Source organism: Phodopus roborovskii, unplaced genomic scaffold, assembly GCF_943737965.1.
Source record: "Phodopus roborovskii unplaced genomic scaffold, PHOROB, whole genome shotgun sequence".
Taxonomy (NCBI): Eukaryota; Metazoa; Chordata; class Mammalia; order Rodentia; family Cricetidae; genus Phodopus; species Phodopus roborovskii.
In genome coordinates this window covers 21,891,198-21,916,538 of record NW_026125295.1, presented here as the reverse complement: position 1 = coordinate 21,916,538, position 25,341 = coordinate 21,891,198, and the positions used below count along the sequence as shown (strand labels likewise).

The following is a 25,341-nucleotide window of genomic DNA, read 5'->3' as shown; positions in this document are numbered from 1 at the left end:
TGCTCCACCCCTCATTACATAATCTCTTCCCTAACTCACCAATTATAAGCAGGAATTAATGCACCCATAAAAGTTAACTTGAGGAAGACAAGATCTCAGTCTCAGTTTCTCTCTCTCTCTCTCTCTCCCTCTCTCTCTCTCTCTCTCTCACTCACTCACACACACACACACACACACACACAAAAACATGCACGCACATTCACTCTTTTGGTTGTTGCTGGAGACTGAATCCACTTTTTTTTTTTTTTTTTTTTGTACATATGTAACCATGCTCTACAAGCTCCAGACCAGAGATACTATAACAGCAAAACTGTATAAGGTTAACCTACCCTTTATTAAGTTTACTTATTAAAAACAAAATATCATGAGCTTAAAAAACTTAAAAGTAATATAAGGGGACTCCAGAAACTTAAGAGAACACTACATAAATAGGAGGTGCCAGAATGAACATGAGAACCAAAAGAAAGGGACATGTGCAATGAAAAGATCTTCTGGACATGACATAACCATTACCAAACACTGCAGCTGTAGATAACATCATAAGACCTGTACAAGACTGGACTGTCAGTTGACATTTCATCATGGTCATGAAGGAGCCCATGAGACCCCACCCATTCCTGAGGATCTACTGTCAATTAATGGTTGCTGGGGAAGAAGGATGTCACATTCTTTAGTGGTGTAACCACAGTGAATCCACTTCCATCCATGCTCATGCCAGCAACCCTAATCAAACACAGAGGTTCACACATAAAAGTATGTGAAGACATGAGTGATTTACTGGGAAAGAAGGGATTCACTAGAAGGAGGTGGTGATAGGAAGAGCAGTGAAAACCACTAAAATTCAACATACATGTAGAAAACTGTCAAGAACAGAAATAGAAAAAAAAATCCTTATACTTGTTCTTCCCCAAACAACGACCATGAATATTAGTTTATGATGCAAGGAGTTATTTTCTTAAAATGACTTATAATCCCCATTTTCAATGACAGGTTGTTTTTCAATTTATTCTTAGTAAATATTGTTTGAAAATAGTCTATTGTTTCTATTTTATAATTATTTTACTTGCAATTTCAATATAGACTAACTACAAACTGTGATATCTCTTAGTTATTTATTATAGACAAGCTGGCCTCAAATTCTTGGGCTCTTGGACTCCTCTTGCCTCAGTCTCCCAAGTAGCTGAGATGACAGGTGAATGTTACTATGGTGGCTTTGGACTCTGTAACATCTATGAAGTAAATTGAACATGACAGGTAGAGTGAACAAAGTAAAGGAGTAATTCCAATACTGAGCAGTAAGTGACTTATCCTTCTCTTCCAAATCAAACAAGTCAGAAGCGGTTCTTCAACCCAATTCACAAATTTCAACTCCAACTATTGTGTTTTAAAAAAAGAAAAGCCTGGCAGTGGTGGCATACACTTTTAATCCCAGTACTCAGGAGGTAGAGGCAGGCAGATCTCTGTGAGTTCAAAGCCAGTGTGGTCTACAAAGTGACAGGACAGCCAGGGCTACACAGAGAAACCCTGTCTTGAAAGAGCCACATAAAAAAATTAAAACAAAAAAACAGCAATTGACTAAACTTTACCAGATAAGAGAAGAATTAATACTAACCTCTTTACTTGGAGAAAATTCAAGAAGAAGGTTACATAACATGGAAGATGCTACTACTAGGATTTCATCAGGTGCATTTTGTAAAACCTATAGAATAAAATAGCGATGTCATTAACTTTGAAGTGCTGAAAGTGAAGGTCATAGATGACTAAGTAAAACCCTAAGCAATTATCTTCACTTTGACTTCTCATCCTGGAGAGTATATGTAGGAAAAAAAATACTGCAATTCAGAAGCTGACCTCTACTGTCAAGTAAATAGAATTTTAGTGATAAAATAGGACGGGAGCTATAGCTTAGTTAGCAGAGTGCTTATCTAGCATGCAGGAGGTACTAGGTTTGATTCAAGAACAACAAAAAATTATATACATACATACATACATACATACATACAAACATACATACATACATGAGTTTTACCCAAGCAGAAAAATTTCAAACACATATTAAATGGATATCCTCTTGTGTTTTGTTAACCAACAGATTAAAATATATAGAAAAGCAAGCAAAAAAAAAAATTCCTAGCTACATAAGCAGCTTCTCAACTATGAGAAATCAAAGTGAGCATGAATATCTGCATTTAACATTATATCATAGTAAATGTGTAACTAAGGCATGATTTGAGAGCTGAAGCCACATACAGCCATGAGTACAAAACTCTTCTAGGCTGTTCATCAAACACTTGCCCTTGGAGAAATGGACAGAAATCACCTTGCTCTATCCTTGGTGTGTATAATAGAGAGATTTTGAGCTGAGAAACAAACCAGAGAAAAAGGCTCCAGACACAAGTTATTTTGAGAAATAGATAGTAAGTAATGATCAAGCTATAATTAAATATAGTTAAAACTAAACCAAACCAAACAAACAAACAAAAAAAAAAAATCCCCCAAAAAACAAACATAAAACCCTGAAGCGTAAGAACTGTTAAAGGAGAGCTTTCAAACATCTAAGAATGTCAAATTTGGCTCCACTGGTTTTAGTTAAGAGATTGTGAATCTGAAATGGACTTTTGTTGACCTCAATAGGTCCACCCCCAAGGCAGTCAGTACCTTCTTGGTGTGGAAAGGCATTAAGATTGTAGTTAGAGCAGGCAAATAACCATTCTGAGGCTGGAGGCTCTCAATGAGTCTCAGAAAACAAAAAGACAGCAGGAAATGAATGAGTCATGATCAGAGGGTATCATGTGTCCGGTAGGGGAAAAGGAGAAAGAAACTCAGAGAATGGAAATGGGACAAGTGCAATGTCACAGGCTGTAAAGGAAGGTCCACAGCAAAGGAGAAACTGAAGGAATATTTTGTCCTGATAAGCCTCACAACGTTGAATCATGGCATCCTTCTAGAAACCTGAACACAAACCATATGCCCAATACTATAATGCCTTCTAGCGAAGTAGCTCTACAGTTCACACTGTTTCTCTTTTCTTTCTTTTTTGGTTTTCTGAGAACAGGTTTCTCTGTGTGCCCTGGATGTCTTATAACTCACTGGCTGGCCTTGAACTCACTCTGCCTGCCTCTACCTCCCAAATGCTGGAATTAAAGTGTGAGCCACCACCACCTGGCTCATACTGTTTCTTAAACAACAACTATCATCTTCTTCAAGACTCAAAGAATAAATCATATACTCTGCCATGAGATCAACTTTCCCATAAGAACCACTCATCATGCTAATTCCCAAGGCTTACAACACTGGTCAAATCCATCTTTAAAAGTAGACAACAACATCATCCCACAAAAACAAGGTCTCACTCCACCTGCCTTCACTCATGATCTTCCTGCCTCTACTTTCCAGTTACAAAGATATCAGACATGAATCCATCAGTCTGTCTCAAAACACTCCATTCTCCTGATAGTCATGAAGGTTCCCTTGCTATTTCCTACACCTTTCATACATAGCATTTCTGCTCATAGAAACAAATCCTTATGTTCTTTTTGCCTTTAAGGTCTAATTCACAATTATTCTGCATGGTATTTCTCTTATTTCTGGCACACTGATGTGCCTACTCTAAGTTGAAGTTTAAGCAAGGATCGGTAAGAGAGCTATTGGAAGGCCAATGTGCCTAGAGGCTTTGCTTAGTAAGTACTCAAAAATAAACAACAACAACAAAAAAAATCAAAATAAATTTTAAAGTTCTACTTGAGTAAATGAAATGCATACAGTCACTTAAGACATTAAAAAAAAATGACCAAAGACCAAGTTGACTGTGGTTGGTTCCGTATAGGGGTTAACATTACTAATAGCAACTAATTGCAAGCAGTCTTTAAGTTTCACATCTATTTGCCTTGAATTCTTTTCTGCTGGCATGGGAGATTCCCAAAGCCAAGTTAATGGCCCAAATTTGATTTTATATCTATAACTAGATATAAATTATTTCCTTTTTTACAACTGGAAGGTTACAAGGAAAACTCTGGATTTACAGAAATATTTACAGAAGACCAAATGAGTACTAAGAGCTCAAGCTAATAAAGAAACCTGGGCTGGGACTTCCCTTTCACATATGAAGTGCTGCCCTGAGAAATGCATTTTCTTATTTGTAGCTGCTCAGAAAATCTGACTCAAGATAAACATCAACATGCTCTACCCAAGAATCAGATGCGTTCCTAGACCCACATGCTGCTGGCCAGCTCAGCTCACAGGCTCTGTGCCAACCGCTGTGACTTTCTCACCTTCATTAAAGGTTTCCACACCGCATGATCCTGGAAACTGGTTCGAAGCTGCTGTACAGATCTGGATAAACTGTGCAAACATCTATAAAGAATGATCAAAATTAGCTTCCCGAGAAGCCAAAACTCAAATTTCAAATCAATCGCTTGGCTTTTCACTAATATGAACGTACACTTCAAGCATGGCTATCGATACTAAGTCAGCTACAGCAAGACACCTCTCAGGCGTTGGAGGTTCTGTTAGGTAACTGCACACTGCATGGCTTCACCTGAGCAGATGTTCCAGAACATCTGTATCCTGTGCTTAGTGAAGGACCGGAAAGGAAACGGGCTAAATACACAGCAAGGGATTTTTATTCAGACCATGTAAAGCTCATACCTGACAGCAGCTAACCGCACCTTGACACTAGACTCAGACAAGCCAGTCACAATCCGGTCCATCATATTTTCAGTCTCAATGATCTGGAGAAAAAGGTTAATGCTGCATAAATAACAACATGAAGGTGACAAACTTCACTGCTTGTAAATGCAAGTATGTTAATGTCCATTAAGAGTTTAATGTTTTCAGCAAAAGATTTTACCTCTCAACAATCAATCACCTTGCAGTGGAGCAGGCAGTTCACTAAGGACAAGCCAGGATGAATGACAGGCATAATTATGTTTCTTTATTTTTAAAGATGTTTAAAACAAGATTTAAGTGGCATATGTACTACAGAGGTGAGCATAAACAATCTGGGGTGAAGGGATGTAAGTAAACTATGAGGCATTTCCCTGTACAAATGATAAGGAATCAGCCCACACTGTCCTCATCAAGTGAGTATTATTTATTGGTTCTGACCCAGCCATTCTGTCGCTCCACCTTACCAAGCGAATTTAAAACAAGTGAAATATTTACATGTGACACTTGCTATCCTTCACCACAGCACCAGACCCTGATAAATGACACCGCAACAATCATTAGACTTTGCTCCTTATGACTAAAAAGATACCCTGAAACCCATCTTCATTAAGCCACGTACTGCTAAAAGAATAGTGTACAGAGGAAACAGAGCTTGCATGGACCTACAGAAAAAGACTTTTCCTATTAAAGGGTTAGTCCAATCACAAATTATTAATATCACCATTCTGCTAAGCATTTTCTATTCTCTGGATATCTGGCTCTTCCATTATCTCTTCTGCAAATGCTATTATGAACATTGTTGCTCACATACTAGGAAGTCGAGGATCCTAAATAATACAAGAGCCAGCTGACTGCAGAGTCCATGTATTTAGCAACACCTTCAAAACTGCACTGGATAATAGTCCTAAACTCCTCGGGAAGAGTCGGTACTCTGACCTGCAACACCTAGCACAGACCAAGGCACTGAGGGAGCTGTTGAAAGTCTTATGTCCAGGACACACCAGTTAAATCAGATTCTTGCATACAGAAGAACCTGTGTTTCTTAAAAGGTGAGTCTGCTGTGCACCGAAGCTGAAGCCTAAGACCCCAACCTACAGTGGCATGGGGTTCAGAAGATGGAGTGCAGAACAGGAGAGAACTCTTAGCATGTTCAGAGCCAAGTAACAGAAGTCATTTCCAATTACCAGCAACCAGTAACGAGACCTCTGCTATCAAGAACAGAGAACCTGGGGCTGGAGAGAGATGACTCAGTGGTTAAAAGCACTGCTCTACCATGGGGCCCGGATTTGATTCCCAGTATCCACATGGCAGCTTATAACTTTCTGTAACTCCAGTCTAGGGAATTCAATGCCCTTTTGTGGCCTCTACAGGCACTACACAAAGGTGGTACAGACAGACATACAGGCAAAACACATACACATTAAGAGGAGGCGGGTTGGGGGGAAACCTTGGGCCAGTGAGAAGGCTCAGTGGCTAACAGTATGTGCCACTGAGTCTAAGGACTTGAGATTAAGCACCTGGATTCACATGGTGGAAAAAAAGAACTTTTGAAAGCTGTCATTAACAAACACACACGTAACACACATGCACACGCAAATACACGTAACACACATGCACACACAAATACACATAACACACATGCACACATACATATACTTAACACACACATAACACATACATGCAAATGGAGAGAGAGAGAGAGAGAGAGACAGAGAGAGAGAGAGAGACAGAGAGAGAGAGAATAAAGAACCACACTTTAGCCATAGGTCAGGAAAAGAATTTTTCATATAGTGCTTTTCAGTGTCTAAATACCCAAGAATATGTACAATATAGTACAAGAGTATGTATGTTCCTTATGCCAGCCCAACCCTAATCACATCCTTACTTTATATGAGCATCCATGCTCTGCCCCATTATCCCTTCTAGCCTCCCATATACCTTCTTTCTCATGCTAGCTTCCCTTTTTAACTCTCCCAATGTGGATGCCTGACAGCTTCTCAGCAGACACAATCCCACCTGTCAAACTTTCAGCACAGGTCCCCACAGCCCTGTACTCACCTGCAAGAGGTCCCCATGTTCCTTGTGGTACCCATCTCCCACTTCAAATTTTCTAGCTCCATCACACCCCAGCTCCTCTGCACTCACCTCCACTTTACAGGGCCTTTGCTTTTTCTCTGGGACACCAGTTAATACCCACTCTTCCCCCTCCCTTTGTGAGATGGGGTCTGTTTATGTTGCCCTAATTTAATCTCTAACTCAAACACAGGAGCACAAGTGATCCTGTCACCCCAGGCTCCTGAGTGACGGGAACCACAAGCCTGTGCTAGGCTTGAAGTCATACTTCTTACTGGAACCTCTCCATTCTGCCCCTTTTTTTCTTTACCTTTGTTACACTGAATACATTAAGTTGGATACATGACCCCATAACACCTAGAGCACTTCCCATTTCCTTCTTATATTTTTACAGTGACTTCATCAGAGGCTGCGTGTGTACAGGAGAATGAGACCCAGGGTTACTTTCTAAACACCAAAACAAAACAAAACAAAACAAAAAAACACTATCAGGACTCACCTTAGGTGCTTAGGAAGCCTAGGCATGGGCAAGACTTGAAAGAGACTTACAGGTAACGTTTACTTGCCACATTTAGCCAAAGAAGTAAATCTACCAAGTGACAGGATAGTGTAGCAATCATATAAACATCTAATAAAAACTACCTCCATTTAGCAACAGGTCATAAATACCTGAATGCAGCCAGCAAGATGGTTCAGCAGGTGAGGATATGTGCCACCAAGCTTGGCAACCTGAGTTTGATTCCTGGAAGGTACATGCTGGAAAGAACTGACTCCCACAAATTGTCTTCTGAACATACACCATGGCATCCGTGCACACATATAACATTTGTGTACACACTGCTCACAAACAAATACATGTAAAATAAACAAATGTGTGAAACTGCTTAGCCTCATGAAACATCCTAACTCTGATGAGCTAGAGAATTCCACAAGCTTAGTGTGGCTCCACGGCAAAGCTATGACCTCCTTCACAAAGTTATTGAGGCCAACAATCACACAGCCCAGGGAGAGGGAACAGAGTGTTGATCATAATAAAATGTCTGTCTGGATAGTCAACCTAGCGAGAGAAGATATAAAATACAATGTAATGCAGTGATCTGCTACATAACTTAGGCAATCCACTTTGCCTCTTTAGATCTTCAGCAAAAAGAGGAGACAGCAATTACCCCATGATACCAACAGGCAAACAACAATCAGTTTCCAGGGACAAGACCATTAGAGTGCTCAGAAGCACTATAGAAAGCAAGGTAAACAGGAAAAAAGGCAGGGACTGACTAGGCCTAGCGAAACACACATCCAAACCAGGAAGGGCAAATAATCCAGTTCCTGAATGCATCCCTGCACTCATTTATTCAGCAAATATGAGTGTCTAGCTATGAGCATGGTTTAAAACTCAAGGAAATAGTAGTGATGGGGAGATACTTTGCCTCTACCAAACTTGGTGCTGAATAACAACCGCATGAGTGCTGTGGTGTTTGTGTCTACAGCTGCAAAATCATCTAAAGAAATGGCAGGGTCATGGGCTGTAGTGAAGTAGAATGAAAGAAACATAAATAAAAGGAAGGTAGGAAAGAAAACCATTCCAAAGAATGGGGTTCTAACAATTAATTGGAGAATGACCATTAATGACCTTTCTAGAGGATAACCAAGCTCAAGAGAGGATGACGAAGAGGTGTGAGGGCCCACTATTCTAACAGTGGAATATAACCTCACAATTACTTCCCAAGGTTTTTTTTTTTTTTTTTTTTTAATAGTAAGGCTATCTTGAGATACTTTCCATTTGGGTGCAAACTGACCTTTCTTAGGCCATCTGTAGATTTATAAATGAAGCTGCTATAAAGCAGATTTCAGTAAACTGGTCAGGATTCTAGGAAACTCAAAACCTGAGGATCTGATTCATAAAAGTGTCAGAACTACAAAAGCAGAATACAAACATATAATTATAGTTCAAAAGAGCATCCAGGGAGTTGGTGTGAATGAACAACATGCTCTAACCAAAGTTTTACAGCCTGAGCACTGAACCTATTGTTTATAGGGATGGGGGGGGGCAGAGAGGACGGCGGGGTGTCACAGCGATAATACCATGACCAAATGAGGGTAAAAGTGAGATTATAAGGCTTTAAGGAATGCTTTAGAAATACAGACAACACATTTTCAGGTTAACAGGGAAGGGTCAAAGTTCACTGACTCACAATAGTCTAATGTAGTCCACACTGCTTTATAGATCTGGGGTGGAAAGGCAAGTGCAATAAACCGTGTTTTCTATGACACCTCTTAATGACCCCAGTACCATGTTGCAAAACTTTGTAAGGGACCAAGTCATAGCACCTAGAAGGGAATCTCAGGTCCTTTGAGGATGTAAGAGTAATGCCAACCAGTAGTTGTTCTGACTGACCCATGGGCCTTGTTGGAGATTCCATAAAAGAGATACTGTCTTCTGTTACAGATCCCACATATAGATACCAGAGGGGTACTAGTAATAGACTGTTTTTCTAGTAGAGGGTACTATTTCTTTTCTTCTAGGGGCTGGGATTCTAAATGTTACTACAGAATTAAATCCCTGCATCCAAAACTGATGAAGGTTTATGCCAGTGGACTAAGTGTTGTGCTGGTATCTGTAGTCAATATCTGCATGCTGTTGCATTTGTATTATTGTTATTCTCCCAGGAATGGACTAGTAGAACAGGATGAGAGATCCCTGCCACCAGAACAAAAGACCTCTAAAGAGTTGGTAAAAGTACAGAGCCCATGTAACACCAAGATGGCTCACTGTACATATGTCAACAGCCCAAAGATGCCCTTTAGATACAAGAGAAACTCTCTGTCCTTCATCAATAAACTCTAGTAGATCCATATTGTAGTTAAGGCCAGGACATAAGTCATCTTTTCCTGAGAGTTTATGAAGAACTAGAAGGACCAGAAATGTATTATTAAAGAAGCAAAGCAAAACAAAGCAAAGCAAAACACGTGGATTCGATTATTCTTCCTTGACAGGACAGGATGAAACATTCTTGAAAATAACAGAAAAAAATTAAGTTTGAACTTTTAACTATACTTAAAACAGGTCAAGCAAACAGTACTAAAAGTAAACTAGATATCTCTGAGGTTTTAGTCAACTTTGCAAGAAGTTTAAAAGTGGGTGGGTTTGGGGCCAAAGGGGCAAATGGAAAAGTGATCATATCTTAACATCAACCCAGTCATTTTAGTATTTAATTCCAAATGAGCTTGTGAGGAAGGTTCCCAGAAGTTCTATAAAGTGTGGTGACACAGTTCTAAAGACGACAGAGCTACTACAGCAAAGAACTAGGATCATACTTTCATACTTTGACAATCAGAAGAGGCAGCCTCCTAGATCTACAAGAGAAATGACTGCATCGGGGAAGTCTAGTTAAAGCAGGAGAAGGCAGCCAGCCAGGCAGTGAGGACTGAAGACATTAGGAAAGACCTGTCTATCACAGAGGACGGGCCTGGTAGGTATAGACTGCACTGCCTCAGTCTATTTAGTGTTGTCATAGACAGCAATGGACACTGATTTACGCTCTAATCCTCACCTAGATGAGAACTGTGAATGAAAGATCTGATGCTAATCAATGAAAAGGCTGATTTTCATAATGGTGCAGGAAATAGAGGAGTGATAAGCAACAGAGAAAGATACCAACTCTCTGGCTTCCACATGTGCACTTGCGCGCATACGCGCGCGCGCACACACACACACACACACACACACACCCTTTAAAATATTCTGTTATTTTTAGAAATGTGGGTTATCTCTCTCAGCTCAACTTTTCCTTACTCCCCCCCCAAAAAAAAAAAAAGTATAAACATGATGTCAGAAGAGTTATGGTGTATTTATAAAAAAAAATCCCATGTCTAAGTATTACTACATAAATTCAAATTTTAAGTTCAATCAAGTTCAATCTATGCTTTTATCAGCATAGAACCAAAGCAGCCACCAAATTACACTTTAATTTAACAATTTAAATAAAACCACTACTACACATCACCATTTAAATAGCAATAAACATCCCTTCACCTCCTTGTTTACTATCCCAGGGATGTGAACTGTGCACTGTCCCATGAACTGTACAACGTAAGAAATTTACTCTGCATATACGCAGTCATATACCTCCGCTGTCTTATTAAGGTCCAGACATACATAATTTACTGAGCAAACACAAGCCTAAGGCCCGTAAAAGTAGCTTACATTATAGTGATAAACATTACAGCTTGACAAAGTAGTGACTATTCAAGATCAAAGAATCTCACATGTTACCTCAGGTTTAAATCTATTCCATTGGAATCTGTCCACAAAATAAAATTCTGAAATTGTACCTCTAGCTGGGGATGTAGTTCAGTGGTGGAGTGGCTTGCCTAGCATGTACATGCTGGGTTTGATCCCAGCACCTCAAAAGAATAAAAATAAAGAAATTATTGAAAAGAAAAATGCCATAGACTGAAATAGTATCTGAGTATTTCCTCTCTAGTTTACAACATAATCACATTTAGATGGTACCCCTAGAAGCAAAAGAAGCAGACATGAAGATTTCCCACTCTATAGGCCCAAACTCCTAAAACAACCGTTTTCTGAGTGGGGAAGCAGAAACTGGGAAATCTTCCTTCATAAGAGTACTTTTGCAAACTCTTTTGTGACAGTTGATCTTAATTACAATCATATCATGGTCTGTGCTATGTGGTCTGTAGTATGTGATGCTTCTGCCCCTGCCTCCTAAGCATTGACCAGCTTGTAGTACCATGTCTTGCTACAGTTATTCTTATTCTGTGTGTATTAATTAATCATGGCAAAACAAGGCTTTCCATATACATATGAAGCCCTGGGATGACTATATAGCAATTTATTCTCGTCTGTTTTAAACTTACAAGGTATAAACCAATCTTTGTTTCATTCCTGGACACGGAGGTGATATATCACAAATAACAAACACACAAATGAAGAGATGTATCTCATTATCTACCGAGCAGCAAACAGAAAACTGCTGTGTGTTCTGTACCTGCTGCGCTACCATCTGCTAGCATACCAAGCTCCCCATTTTAGACAAATCACACTCTTCTTACCCTTTGCATCATTCTTTGCCTCTACAAGAGTTATGCAACTTTACATAAACAATAGGCTGCTAAGGAGCAGGGGTGTGGGCTTCAGAGAGAAGGGGCAGTACTTAGACTCTGGACTGATTTACTAACTGTCACCCTGGTTAAACTGTTTGCTTCCAGTTATTTCACCGGGTGGTGTGAGGGGGGGGGAGGAGAGAGAGAGAGAGAGAGAGAGAGAGAGAGAGAGAGAGAGAGCAAGAGCATACTCGTTTACCACAGCGTCCAGCACATAGTGAGTTCTCAATCGAGAGCTGTTGTGGTCACACAGAATTCAGCTTCAAAGTACAGTATACCTGGATTCTTTGAATGGTATGATTTTTTCAACCCTCCAACATGCTTTTTTTTGCTTAGCTTTCTCTTAGATATAGCATCTTATTCAATCAACGTTCCTAAGCAATCCACAGATTCCAGTAACAGTTCATATAGTCGTAAAACCCAGTTTTTATCCCTTTTGCCCAAGGTTCCCATATGCCATCATCATTCAAATAAGAAAATTGATTTTTAGGGAATCTCTAGTGACAGTGTGACACTAGTAGTGCTTAATAATGGTTTTGCAAGAAGGTAGACTACATCCTCTCCCTCTCCTGGTTTTGTGAGCCCCATTTCCTTTTGCAGAACAAAGTGAAACAGTACGTGTAGTATCCACCAAATCTGTTTCTGGTGTTTTTTGTTTGTTTTGTTTTTAAAGCTATGCAGTGTCGGCACAGAGTGCTAAGTTCTTCGTGCAAAGGCCAGACAGTAAGTAAATCCTTTAACGGGAGGGGCTCGTGCTCCTGTCTCAGCTGCTCAACACGCCTTGGGAGTTCAAGACAAGTGAGCATGGCTGTACCGGGACAGGGCCTCAAGGGCACAGGTCTGAACTGTGTCAAAAAGTATTTCTGCTCTGAGAACCTTCCCTCAACCACTTAAAACCACAAGTCATTCTTCCTGGCAGGAACTGCATAGGTAACAGGTATGTGTCCTGCTGACTCTCGTGCTGGCATTTTAATTATGAAGAAGAGTGTTAACAACAGCTCTGAATTTTCAGACTCAATTTTTCAAGCTCTGCTATTCCAAGTACTTAGTTACTTCAAATACTTCATGTCCAAACAACATAATCCTGAAAATTCTAAGTTACCCATTTGCTTTACAAATATAATTACAGACCATATTTTGTCCCTTTTGTTTGCTTGTTTGTTTATAAACCACCTGTCTTTTACCTAAATTATAAAGAATTTATCAACTACATAACATGAACTGTATAAAAAGACTTAATTCCATGTCTCCATTTAAAGAAACTCTGAGGTAAAAGTCTTTTGCTGTCTTCTGTAAGTGCCTGCACTGTGTATATAGAAGTATCACAAGCAGGTTTGCTGCATTCAGTGCGCTGAAGGTCAAGGGTCTCACCACTATGGACATGTGGCAAAACCTGGTTATCTCTTTAGAAATACTTACCACGAATGAATGTCACTCATTTAGACTCTTGGACTCATTTAGAATTCTTGGAAGGTCAGCTTTAAGAAGGTAACTTACAATTAAGTCACCAATTAAATTACGGAATTATAAACTCTGAACTTGCATTTAGAGCAAAGCCAAGTCCTAAAGGACGATAAGTCTGTGGTACATTGGGAAACCCTGAGAATGTTCAAGATGTCTGTTCAATACACAGGTAAGGCTTGGAAGGAATTCCTTACATCTGTCTGAGGAAAGAGACAAGTACAAAATCCAACACTGTACCTTTGAAATAACCATGTAAACTATCACACTTGAAAACACAAATTCATGGTCATTTACACTCTTAACCAAAAGACCAAATAACAACATAACGAGGCTATAACAAAGGACAAAACTTTTTAAAGAGATGCTTAACAAAATTTGGAGAAAGCACAAAATATGAAAACTAACTTCAAATACAAACATACTATAAAAATCTTACACCATTAAAATAGACAAATGTATATTTTTCTCTTTTGGGAATTTGTTTCCTAGAAACCGTGATTACTTGAAGCAACAGTGTTAGTGCAAATCATGGCTGGAGATACTTAAATAACATTTTTTTAAAACTCAAGATTTTTAAATGTATCTTAAGTTAAAATTATAAAACAAATCTGTCATAAGAGATTCATTATAGAAAAAGCATGCTTCTGAAATGTAAGAATTCTTTTCCTGAAATGAACTTACTGACATTTTGAGCAATTTACATCATAAAGTCACTTTCTTCATTTTAAATCCTTATCTTTTTCTACAAACACAAAGAAGACATATTTGGTGTTTATTTAAATTTCTCCAAAAAAGTAATCAAACAAATGATGCCATTTATTGAGTGCTTATTGTGTGGCCAACATTATGCTAAATATATTATGTTGAATCTTCCTTGCTAGGAAAAGGGACAGGAAGGAGATTCTTGTTTCTTTGTTTCCTCTTTTTTCTTATATTCTCTGCCATTATACCTCTCAGATGTTTTCTAAGTTCAATTTAAAAATAAAATGTGGGGAGGGGGATAAATAAATAAATAAATAAATAAATAGATAGATAAATAAATAAATAAAATGCAAGCAATGGTGTCATCTATAGTCCAAGGCACTCTCTCAGAAGGCTCAAGCAAGAGCATTACTTGAGACAAGGAGCAAGAGCTAGCCTGGGCAACACAGCTTGACACTGTCAATTTTTTAAAAAAGCATTCAACATGGCATCCCCAAAGCAACCAGATTTCAGTCTCATTCAAAACAACAGGTACACTATAATTTATTCCAAATATTTCCTCATGCCCCTATCAGACGCTGCCTGACCTTTTCTCACTCTGCTGAGTTTTAAGCTAACATTTACTGCTCTTCATCTCCCCTTTACATGCGTAGGCAATTCAGACAACTGCAACAGCAGTTTAATTAGTTAATGTATAGCTGGAGAAAGCACTGGATAACTGACCTTAAAAAAACCTAGACATGCCAGGAGTTAGTGGCGCATGACTCTAATCCCAGCATTTGGGATGCAGAGGCAGGTGGATCTCTGTGAGTTTGAGGCCAGCCTGGTCTACAACAGCGAGTTCCAGGATAGGCTCCAAAGCTGCACAGAGAAATTCTGTCTTGAAAAACTAAAAAACAAAAAGCAAAAACCTAGACATTCATTAACTTGAAGATACTTCATGTAGGTGTAATAAACAAGGGGAATTCTCGGTCAGGTTAATTTCTACAAACTACATTGTATGTTTATACTTAGGAAATTTATTCCAAATTCACAACTGTACACTGTATAGTTGTGTTTATAAATCACACATAGAGAAAGAAGACAATCTTTCCTATGTCTTGTAGTGCTGACAATGGAGCACAGGGCCTTGGCTGAGTAGCCCCAGCACTATTCCTATATCCTCCAATCAGGATACAACAGGAAAGATTACTTTGACATAACATGTTCTCATTGACCCATACCCCAGGCTAGCAGGCATTTAGAAATCAGGATTACCCGCCTCTTGAAAACCGAGAACCATCTATATTTTCTCTATGCTGTACTAATGAAAGCCCTTGCCTGTAAGGAGCAGACATCTACTTCTCCCATTGTAAAAGTTCTTTTCTTCTCATACGTATGGAATTGCCAGTGAAGTTGGGAAGGTCCTAGTCAAGTGAGGTCAACATATAGTTTGAGAATCAGTAGAGAACAATGTAATTCTACAACACAGCTCATTTATCCATCACTTTGATTACTCTGTTTACTGGTCATTCATCAAATGTTTATTGCCAAATGTGCAGGGTTGTAGATGCTAGGAACACAGTAGTGAACAAAAAATTAAACAAAAACAAAAACCCTGCCCTCAAGGAGCTTACATTCTAGTTCAAAAATTATCTCCAGCTAAAAGGTAAGTAATCAGACATAAGAGGAAAGTGTTCAGAAAGGCTCTCCTAGTCAGAACCCTAGAAGGGACAAAGACTAAAATCAGTACTTCATTAACATTTCTAATGTGTTTGCTTTTTGTGTCTACTTTTACCCAAAGCAAAAGCTATAACCTTAGTTTATTAATTTGCTTGCAGTTTAATTTATTCTGTGCCATTGCCATTTTTCATCAATGTGTACTTTCTAATTTCTGAAACACTCCATTAGTTCCTTGAAGAGACTAAAAGAGAGGTAACAGTTGTTCAGTTTCTAAAGGCCCTGATGATGAACAGGTATGAAATGAAGTGATGGTCTTCATGTCTTCACTAGAAGAGAAATAGCTTCAAGACTACAGGACTACTCACTATTCCTGGCTATGCCAATATCTGAAAGTTTGTTGCCCTACTTCTTGTTATCCTGCCCAATGATCTACAGTTCTGCTTTCTAACCAGCACTATTATGTGGTATCATTAGAAATTGGATTTGCACAACAGAGACCATAGTTAATCCTTACTTGGTATTACTGTCAATTTAGTTACAGCTAAAACATTCTGGATTCTTCTCCTGAGCTCTCATTTTCTGTCCATGCCCTTATTCTCTCATATAATCAGGGTCAGTTGCTACAGTTAAGCTGAATTCTTCTAGGTTTAATGTAGCAAGTTATAACTCCCATTAATCTCAGAAAGCACACTTTGTCTTAGGCTTCTCTCTCTTCCTGACACAATCAATGAAAATGCCTTTCGCTCTTAAAATCAGGACTTTCTTTCTTTTACCCTAGTTAAAAAATTAGTAAGAATGCCAGAGTAATGAAAGACAAAAGGCCAGGAATAAAAACACCAACTCTGTGGTGCACATGAGAAAGGAAGAGCCAGTCATACTAAACAACTCATCACCTGTGCATCATTTCTATACTCACTAAACATTTTATGTATTTATGTAGTTGTATATATGTATGTATTTTACAGGGTTGTGGGGAGGGTTGACACAGGATCTCACATAATCCTCAAGTGGCCTCAAGATTGCTATGTAGTTGCAAATAACCTCAAAATACTGATACTCCAGCTTCCAACCGCCCAAGTGCTTGGATTATAGGTGTGCAATAACACACCTAACTCCTGCTCAACACATATTTATTGAGTTCTTCTTAAGTTGTACAAATACCTGAGCTCTGTTGTTGTTTTTTTAATGGAAATACAGTGACATGATTGCAAAGAAGGGATGGCAAATATCTGGCATGGAAATCATATTTAATTTTACACTGAATTTTGTATGACTCAAGGAAAAGTTACCAGGAATGGTAACACAACAGGCCTTTAGCCATATTTAAAAGCAGAGAGAGAGAGAGAGAGAGAGAGAGAGAGAGAGAGAGAGAGAGAGAGAGAGAGGAGGAAGAGGGATAGAGAGAGAGAATTGAATTGTAGGAAGACAGATGGTTGTTGCCCTCTTTAATGGCTGGGTATACTTCTCATTGTCCCTGGTTCTTGCTCTAGTTTTCTTGTATTTATTCTGCCTCCTTTCCTTAACTGGCCATAATAGGAAAGTGTGATGCATATTAATTACTGAATTATATTTCTGTTTCCAATATGAACCACACCAACTGCACATTTCATCTTTGCAGCTAAAACAGGATAAATAAATAAATAAATAAATAAATAAATAAATAAATAAATAAATAAATAGCTTGTTTTGAGGGGCCTGGGAGGATAGGTCTACAGTCCTTGAAATTTCTTATCAAGAGTATCCACACATATATCAGTACACTGAAATTCTGTATTGACAAGAATAAATGCTACATTAAAAAATAGTAAGTGTACATAAAAAAATCTACACAAAAGAGAATACCATTAAATTACATAGGGCGTAAGTATAAAAAAGAAAGAAATACTTTATGGTAAAAGTAAATTCAATCTATCCAAATAATCATTTCAATAAAAAGGAATAGTAATAAATGCATTCCAAGTAAGAGTTATCACTTTTTATACACCAAAAATAAGGGTTTTTCCCATTTGTAAGACCAGCCTTTAAGCTGAGTTTGTCAGAAATTGTTTTTGTTCAGTCTCACTTTATAATTTCTTCAGTGAATTCTATGAACTGTAAACTACTCACCAATTTCCAAGAATTAAAAAAAACTTCCTAAAAATTCTATGTAATCCCATCACATAAGAATAGCATAATAACTTTTCTTTACCACACACATAAAAACTATAGTTAATTGTAACTTGTTCTTTATTTATCTTTCTACAGAAATGATCAACAGCCTCACCAGGAAATTGTACACATTGTGAATACAAGTTTTAGTAGTCTACTGATTAGATTGTTATGGTTCAAGTACTTCTAGAACATGATACCACGTATTAAGTCATTAATTGCAAAACAATCATTTATTGACAAAAAAGTACAAAGAAGTACAAATGAACATCCTCTCCCCATTATGGTCCATCTCTCTAACTCCCTTTTACTCCATGACATGGCCTTTTGGAGCTGTTAAGGATGAATAAAATATTCCTCCTGTTTCCTAGTAACCCAATAATAAATCAGCATGTACTTAAGTTACATAGTCCATGTCATCATTAACTTTATCTATATGAATTACCACAATCAAAATGTCTTCTCTTGTGATACACCACATGTCTAAAGTGAACAAAATATTTCAGTGTCAACATCCATAAACCATGGCTAGACACAGGTAAAATCGCATCTATAGTTTGCTTTAAAATAACAGTTCACAAGTGAAAGTCACAAGTGTTAAAAATGACATTTATAAGTCATATACTAAAACACTTTAAAAGGTAACTGGAGAAATCAGCTTATTAGTTGTGCTTTCTATACTGGATTTAAAATCAAAGCCCTTCATACATCTAACCTTAATGCTGTTACTTCAGTTTCTCCAAGGATGGTTCTTGTTCATTTATTTCACCCAACATACTTAAGGTTGGTACCATTATTCCTCTAACAAGCCTAAGATACTCCTCTAAATTGTGGCAGGGGTCAATACTTTTAATTTCTCTCACAATTCTCCTTAAAATACCAATGTAGATGGAGAGTCAGTAAATTATCATGTTCAATAAATAGTGTCTAGTCGCTCTTCTCCTATGACTGCTCGTGACAGGACTTGTGGTTTTGTTGGTTGGTGTCTATAATACCCTTATGTGGAATCTATCAGATTGTATGTTTTTGAGTGGTAAATTCTAGCCTTTTAGTTTGTGCAGGGAGCCAGGTTAGAATTTAACACTGTACATCTTACCTAGAAGTACTTCCATAAAGAACATGAGTTCAGTGTTAGACTAACATGGGGAAAAGGTACCAGTGACACATTTTAGAAGAGCTGGGAAATTCAGATGACCACTCACTAAACATAAAATCATCATTCCACAAAGATTTTATTCACATTAAACTTGCACAGTAGCAAAAATAAAATAAAAATTAAAAATCAAAACATAAAACTAAGCCACATTATTAAAGAACAATATACAATAGAGATTTGAACTTCTCAATGGCATTAGAAGGTATCCATAAATAACATTTACAATTCTAGTGTTAGATCTTTCAAGGTGTCTAAAGCTTCACAGTGCTAGAAATTATTTTTATCAGAACACATGCAAAAGTGTGCAACATAATGATCCATATTAATGACACAAAACAGCAGGCCAGTTATTTATCATTCCAGCATGGCCATGCCACTCTATGTTCTAAAAACAAACAACCCCCCAAATCCAGGTCCCATTCATTCTTCAATTATGCCTTTTGTCACTCTGCTTTATTATATTCAAACAGTCACTGTTAGTGCTCTTCACCACGACTTTCAGGTTGACGTCACTCCCTGCCTGCTGGCTGTCAGGACTGGGGGACGCCCCTCTCCCAGACTCACCTTCTTCCGGATGTCTTCATCATTTGCTCCAAGAGAGGCATAGAGCTTGAATGCAGCCTGGCGGAGTTCATGGGCATGTTTTAAGTCGTGATCAAGCTACAGGAAGTGGGGAGAGGATAAATCCCAAATTAGTCCACTAGCTACATTTTAATAAAATATAATGTTATAATAAAATAATAAAAATAAAGCAAAACAACTGAGTTTCAGGGAAAGTAGAAACTATTAACACTGATGTTGCCATTAAATGAATTCTCTAGTAACTTTTGGGCTCTGTTCACAATTGAGATCTTCTGTGTCTATGTCAGCTTGACTTGAAATGCAGTCTACGTCTGTCTAAAAGTAACTACCATAACTTTATACTAGGGTCACCATCACTACCTTCTAGATTATGTCCTGGGATTTTAAAGAAAAGTATTAAAATAATTACTGGCATAAGACAATTACTGCTATGTCTAAACATACATAAGTGGAACTATTAACAATTCTTCCACAAACCTGTTTTCCTAACAAACTATCATAAAATTAAAATGTAAACATTTTCTTAGGATTCTTAACTATGAATTGTAACTATGTAGGATGTATCAGTAACATTTTTAAACTAAAAGTCATAATGTAATGATCTAAATGAGCTCCTAAAGGCATTATCTTGGGAAAGTGAACTCTTATTTAGTGTGCAGGTACTGTTGCGAACACTATGAAACCCTCAGCTGAAACCTTCTAAAGCACTAACTGAATCAACTACAGCCCAGACAGTTGATGGGGGTCGTCCTTCTGTATATATGTTTCTCTTATTGGCTGATGAATAAAACACTGTTTAGACAGTGAAGGCAGGATGATAGGTAGGCCTAGGAGACAAGGAGAATTCTGGGAAAGGTAGGCAGAGGGAGACTACACAGATGACATGTATTGGCCAAAGAGAAACAGGTCAGGGAATCTCCGGTAAGCCAGGAACACATGGAAATACTTACATTTATAGAAATAGGTAATAATTAAGACAGAGCTATCCAATAAGAAGCCCGCGCCATCGACCAACAGCTTAATAATTAATATAAGTCTTTGCGTGTTTATTTGGGACTGAAGCAGCTGTGGGACCTGGAGCGACAAGAAACCGCCCACAACAGACAGTGGTTCAGCTGTGTCAGTAAGCGTTGTAAACTGGCTGCCACTGGTTACAGATTTAGGATAGCCAAATTCTCCATAAAGACAGTTTCTACTTGAGGTAGCTATGAAGACACTCATCAGAGTAGCTCCAGAAGTGCCAACACTGACAGCTTGAGGAAGGGCTCTGCAATATAAACACTCACTAGCTAGGCCAAGTTCAGGAGCATCAAACCCTTCAAGTCGTAACCATGTAACAGCCATAATTTACAGTATACAACACAAACCTGGGGAGAACTCATCCACTTATTAGCATGAGAATTTCACTATGTGTCTAATATATCCATATTTTTGTAGTTTAAACATTTTTGGATAATCCTCCACCAAAATGAAAGATTATAAATAATCAAATTTTTACTCAGTTTGTCATTTGGAGGTCATTTAAAAATCAATCCAGTTTTATGATGAAAGAAATAAAATGGAAAAACAATTCTGAAGAGCAGGAATATCCTCCTCACATGAGTTAGCTACACAGATGCTACCAGGACAGTTCCCTGGGACATGTTCATTTTTCTCCTTGCCGAGCTGGGGAGGAAAGCTCAAGCTGTTCAGGAGACCAGGGTCAGGACTTGTTCTCATATTTCTTATTGGTGAGATTCTTTATCAGTGTGAGCAAATGTCCCAGGGAAACAGATAAGTCACTGTGTTCAACGCTTCTACTAGGAAAAGAACACTACTAGGACAAGTAGACACATACCTATTTATAGTTTCCTGTTTTGAGCTAGGATCTTTTATTATGTAGCACAATTTAGCATCAAAACACTGTCCTCCTGCCTCAGTCTTCCAAGTGTCAGAATTACAAATGTGTCATCACATCTGGCTCCTGATCCATACCATAACTAACTTCCTTCCTTCCTTCCTTTTTTTTTTTTTTTTTTTTTTTTTTTTTTGAGATAGGGTTTCTCTGTGTAACTTTGTAGCCTGTCCTGGAACTCCCTCCATAGACCAGGCTGGCCTCAAACTCTGAGTACTGGGATTAAAGGCATGCATCACCACCACTGCCCGGCCTGACCCATAACTTTAAAACACAGGACAGTGCACATAACTAATGTAATCACTCCTGACAGTTATCTCAGGCCTTCCTAAGACAGAGAAAAGACATACTCATAATTTGTTTTCAACATTAAATGACAAATAGGCCACAGCCTGCTAGATGAGAGGCTTCAGAAGTCAGATCATGTAAAAATTAAAGAGCGCAGCCATTCTTGGGACCACCATCACATTCATAAACTGGTCCTAACCACAAATAAAAGTCATTATCCTATCTGCCATGACCTCCTTAAACAAAGTTACGTTAATAGATTCTCTAAGAGAAATGGACAGGGGCAAACAGGCTGAGAGGCAACAAGTCAAAGGAATAACAAACTCCAAGGAATGTTATTTTCAGAAAAAAATGAACATGGCTTGATTCGTAGTGATCCCAAACTGAGATTAAATGGTACTGTAACATTTCACTTCACACCAAAAGCACAGTGTGAAACAAAAATGGGGAAAGACAGGAAAAGGGAGAATAAAAAACTGTAATGAATAGTAAACCATGAGAAAGTAAGAAAAATACCTCCCTTGGCTTTTGCCCTAAAAAAAAGGGGGGGGTGGGGGGAAGAAAGAAGAAAACACAAGAAAAAAAGAAAAAAAAAAAGAAAAGAAAAGAAAAAAGAGTAACACCAGAGATGATTCTATGACCCTGAACTGAATTAGATACCGATAAAATGCCAACACTCAATGTAAGGACCCCACTATCTTAGAGATTTAGCTAATGGAGCCAAGAATGTAATTTTCTTCTTGCTTTTGTGTTTAGTGAAAAATGACCTGACAATAAACATCAAACAAACTTGATTCCCAAACTACTATCTATGTTAATAAAGATAAAAGATTCCTGTCTTTAAATGGGCCCTCAGATGGAATTATCAATTGTTTCACAGCTGTGCGCAGTAAGAACACTTTAAAAACCCACAAGAACATACCCTTTTAATGTCAGTGATGGCACTCACTGAGCTGGGATACTTGAAATAGTCAGCAAGCATGGCAATGAGGTGATCGGTTATGCTAGCGATTCTCTGTAGCTCAACATCTGGCTCAATCAGATAGGCGAGTGTCTCAGCTCCTTCAACTCTCTCCTCTAGTAATCTTTCCTTACTGCACATTCGAACCAGACAAGGCAAAGTCTGAAAGCAGGGAGATCAATTATTTGCTTTTCGGTAATGGCAAAAGCTTGATGAAGAGCATTTGATAACTAAATCAATCCATAATGTCATTGGTTTGAAATTTAAATGGAAAAACAAGTAAAATTCAGAAGATTGTTGTTCTAGCACACTAAACTCTTAATTATGTTAACAGAAAGTCCAATTTGCTTTGAAACTTTATTGGAGACCCTTATAAAAGACATTTAAAAACTCCTGATGTATCAAACCACATCAACAGTCTGTCTTACCTATGTGCTCACCCTAAAAAAGAGCTGGCAGTAATCAGTAATGATATCCTTTTCTTAGTAATATGGTTGGGACCACTTTTATTTATTTATCTTTTGAGATTAATATCTACCTACAGTTACAAAAGCAAAGTATAGCTTTAAAAATTCTTACCTGTCTCAGAATTCACCAGTTCTAAAATATTAATGAACTATATCAATCACCGTTGTTAAATTTTTCCAATACCATACTAGAATGAGTGTGGTATCCACTTGTTCAATTTTATTTCTGAGGCCATTTCAAACACCTTGACACTGATCTTGGTGACTTCTCTATAATAGGCTCTCAAAACAATAGTATGCCTATTATTTCTAAGGCTGATGTAAAAGTAGACACTGAAGTGTTGACAGTAATAGGAAGTCATTTTGACTACCACACTTAACTATGCTTCACTGTTTTCTAGGTTCCTGCTTGTTTTTTCCCCCAAACTTGGTAAACAAATTGATTTTATTGAGGTTACTTATAGGAGCATAAATGCCTCAAACACAGCTGCATTGCCCTGTTCTATTATTTACCACAGAAATCAGCACATTAGTGATTACTACTGATTTCTTACTAGACTAGTTCAGGCTTTACAACAACTATAGGCTTCTGAGGGGAGGTCCTATTCTTTTCCTAATATTTTTAATTACTAATGTTTATCAATACTATGAATTCACTGGTTACCAAATTCAATGCTTCCAACTGAAGCATCTGAAGACAGTACTATTAAACCAATGTTAACAATGAGAAAGAATGTAAGGGTTAAAGAGATAAATAAGCCAGTCATTTCTATGTACTAGAGCTGTTTACTCAGGAGTTCCTTAAGTCTTTCACCAAAGACTAATGCAACCTAGTCACTAATTTATCGACTTATGCATTCTCTCTCTCTCTCTCTCTCTCTCTCTCTCTCTCTCTCTCTCTCTCTCTCTCTCTCTCTCTCTTCCTCCCTCCCTCCTCCCCCCCCTCCAGACAGGGTTTTCTTGCTGCCCTGAAACTTGCTCTGTAGACCAAGCTGGCCTCAAACTCACAGAGATCCTCCTGCCTCTGCTTTCTGAGTGCTGGGATTAAAGGCATACACCACAGTGCACCCACACCATAATGCAAGTGTGTAAAAAAGAAATAAGAAAAGTATTCATACTCAATATCTTTAGAGAACTGGCTTACTTTTAATACAATGCAGCTGTCATCTGTCCGAATCGCTCCAGCTCTACACATGTAAGTTAAACTGGAATAAAATGATACAAATTATTCTTGAGGTTTAAAGTGTTAAAGAAATACTATTTGCTTTTAAGAGTTTATAAAACAAACAAAACCAAACCTATATAGCTATCACTTTAGTGACAAGATTCTAATATTCCTTGTCTAAAATTCAGCTCAAATAATAATAATAATAATAAGAAGAAGAAGAAGAAGAAGAAGAAGCACAAATATAAACAGTAGGCTAGCTATAAAATGAAAGCAAACAGAACTTCAAAATAAATGCCCCAATGGATGGAATGAGTGGATATATTTTTAAAGTTAGGTGCTATGCACAAAGTGAGTTCTTTTGTTTTCTCTACAATTCTCTCTCCTTTTTTCCTCCTATACTTTTAATGCTTAAAATTTTCCCCAACAAAAAGGAAAGAGATGTTAAAATACAATGACAAAAAGGTTAAGAATCTTATGTAGGAATAGTCCAAGTCCACCAGCAGAAGGAATATCAGAAGATAGTGTTGTTCTCTATCAGAAATGAGGATTTAAAGGCCCCAACAATAGCTCTGTGGGTTGGTCAATGACTCAAGACTACTGAGAAATAATTTACTCAATAACTGTATCTAGCTTTGAATGAAAATAAACATAATAAAAGAGAAATTCAAAACCAAATCCAACAAAAAGGACCAGTGAGATGGCTCAGCATGTAAAGGCACCAGGTGGCAAGCTAAAGAGAACCAGTCTGTGATTAAACTGTCCTCTGGCCTCCACATGTGCTCAGCATCACACATATACACGTGTATACAAAATAAGTAAATGTGATTTTAAAAACTAAAAAACAAAACAAAGAAAGACTTTGTGTCTCCTAAGCAGGCGCTGAGTGCTCAGTACTTAGAAACTCAGTGAACTCTTCTGAGTTTGAGTCCCTCCCTCAGTAAGCTAGGACAGGGACTAAAACATACCAACACTCAGAAGTATTAT

At 38.0% G+C, this 25,341-nt stretch overlaps 1 protein-coding gene across 2 annotated transcripts in view; it reads right to left on the bottom strand.

Annotated features, from left to right (window-relative positions):
- Armc8 (armadillo repeat containing 8) overlaps positions 1 to 25,341 on the bottom strand; it is an 82,487-nt gene that overhangs the window by 18,105 nt on the left and 39,041 nt on the right. The window contains exons 10-15 of one of the 2 annotated variants that reach the window (XM_051206413.1): positions 24,334 to 24,394; positions 22,684 to 22,884; positions 19,562 to 19,657; positions 4,648 to 4,730; positions 4,272 to 4,353; positions 1,613 to 1,699 (exon numbers count right to left, since the gene is read on the bottom strand). In XM_051206413.1, coding sequence (XP_051062370.1) covers positions 1,613 to 1,699; positions 4,272 to 4,353; positions 4,648 to 4,730; positions 19,562 to 19,657; positions 22,684 to 22,884; positions 24,334 to 24,394 — 610 coding nt within the window. The remainder of the gene's footprint in view (positions 1 to 1,612; positions 1,700 to 4,271; positions 4,354 to 4,647; positions 4,731 to 19,561; positions 19,658 to 22,683; positions 22,885 to 24,333; positions 24,395 to 25,341) is intronic. The other variant, XM_051206417.1, reaches the window with a different exon arrangement.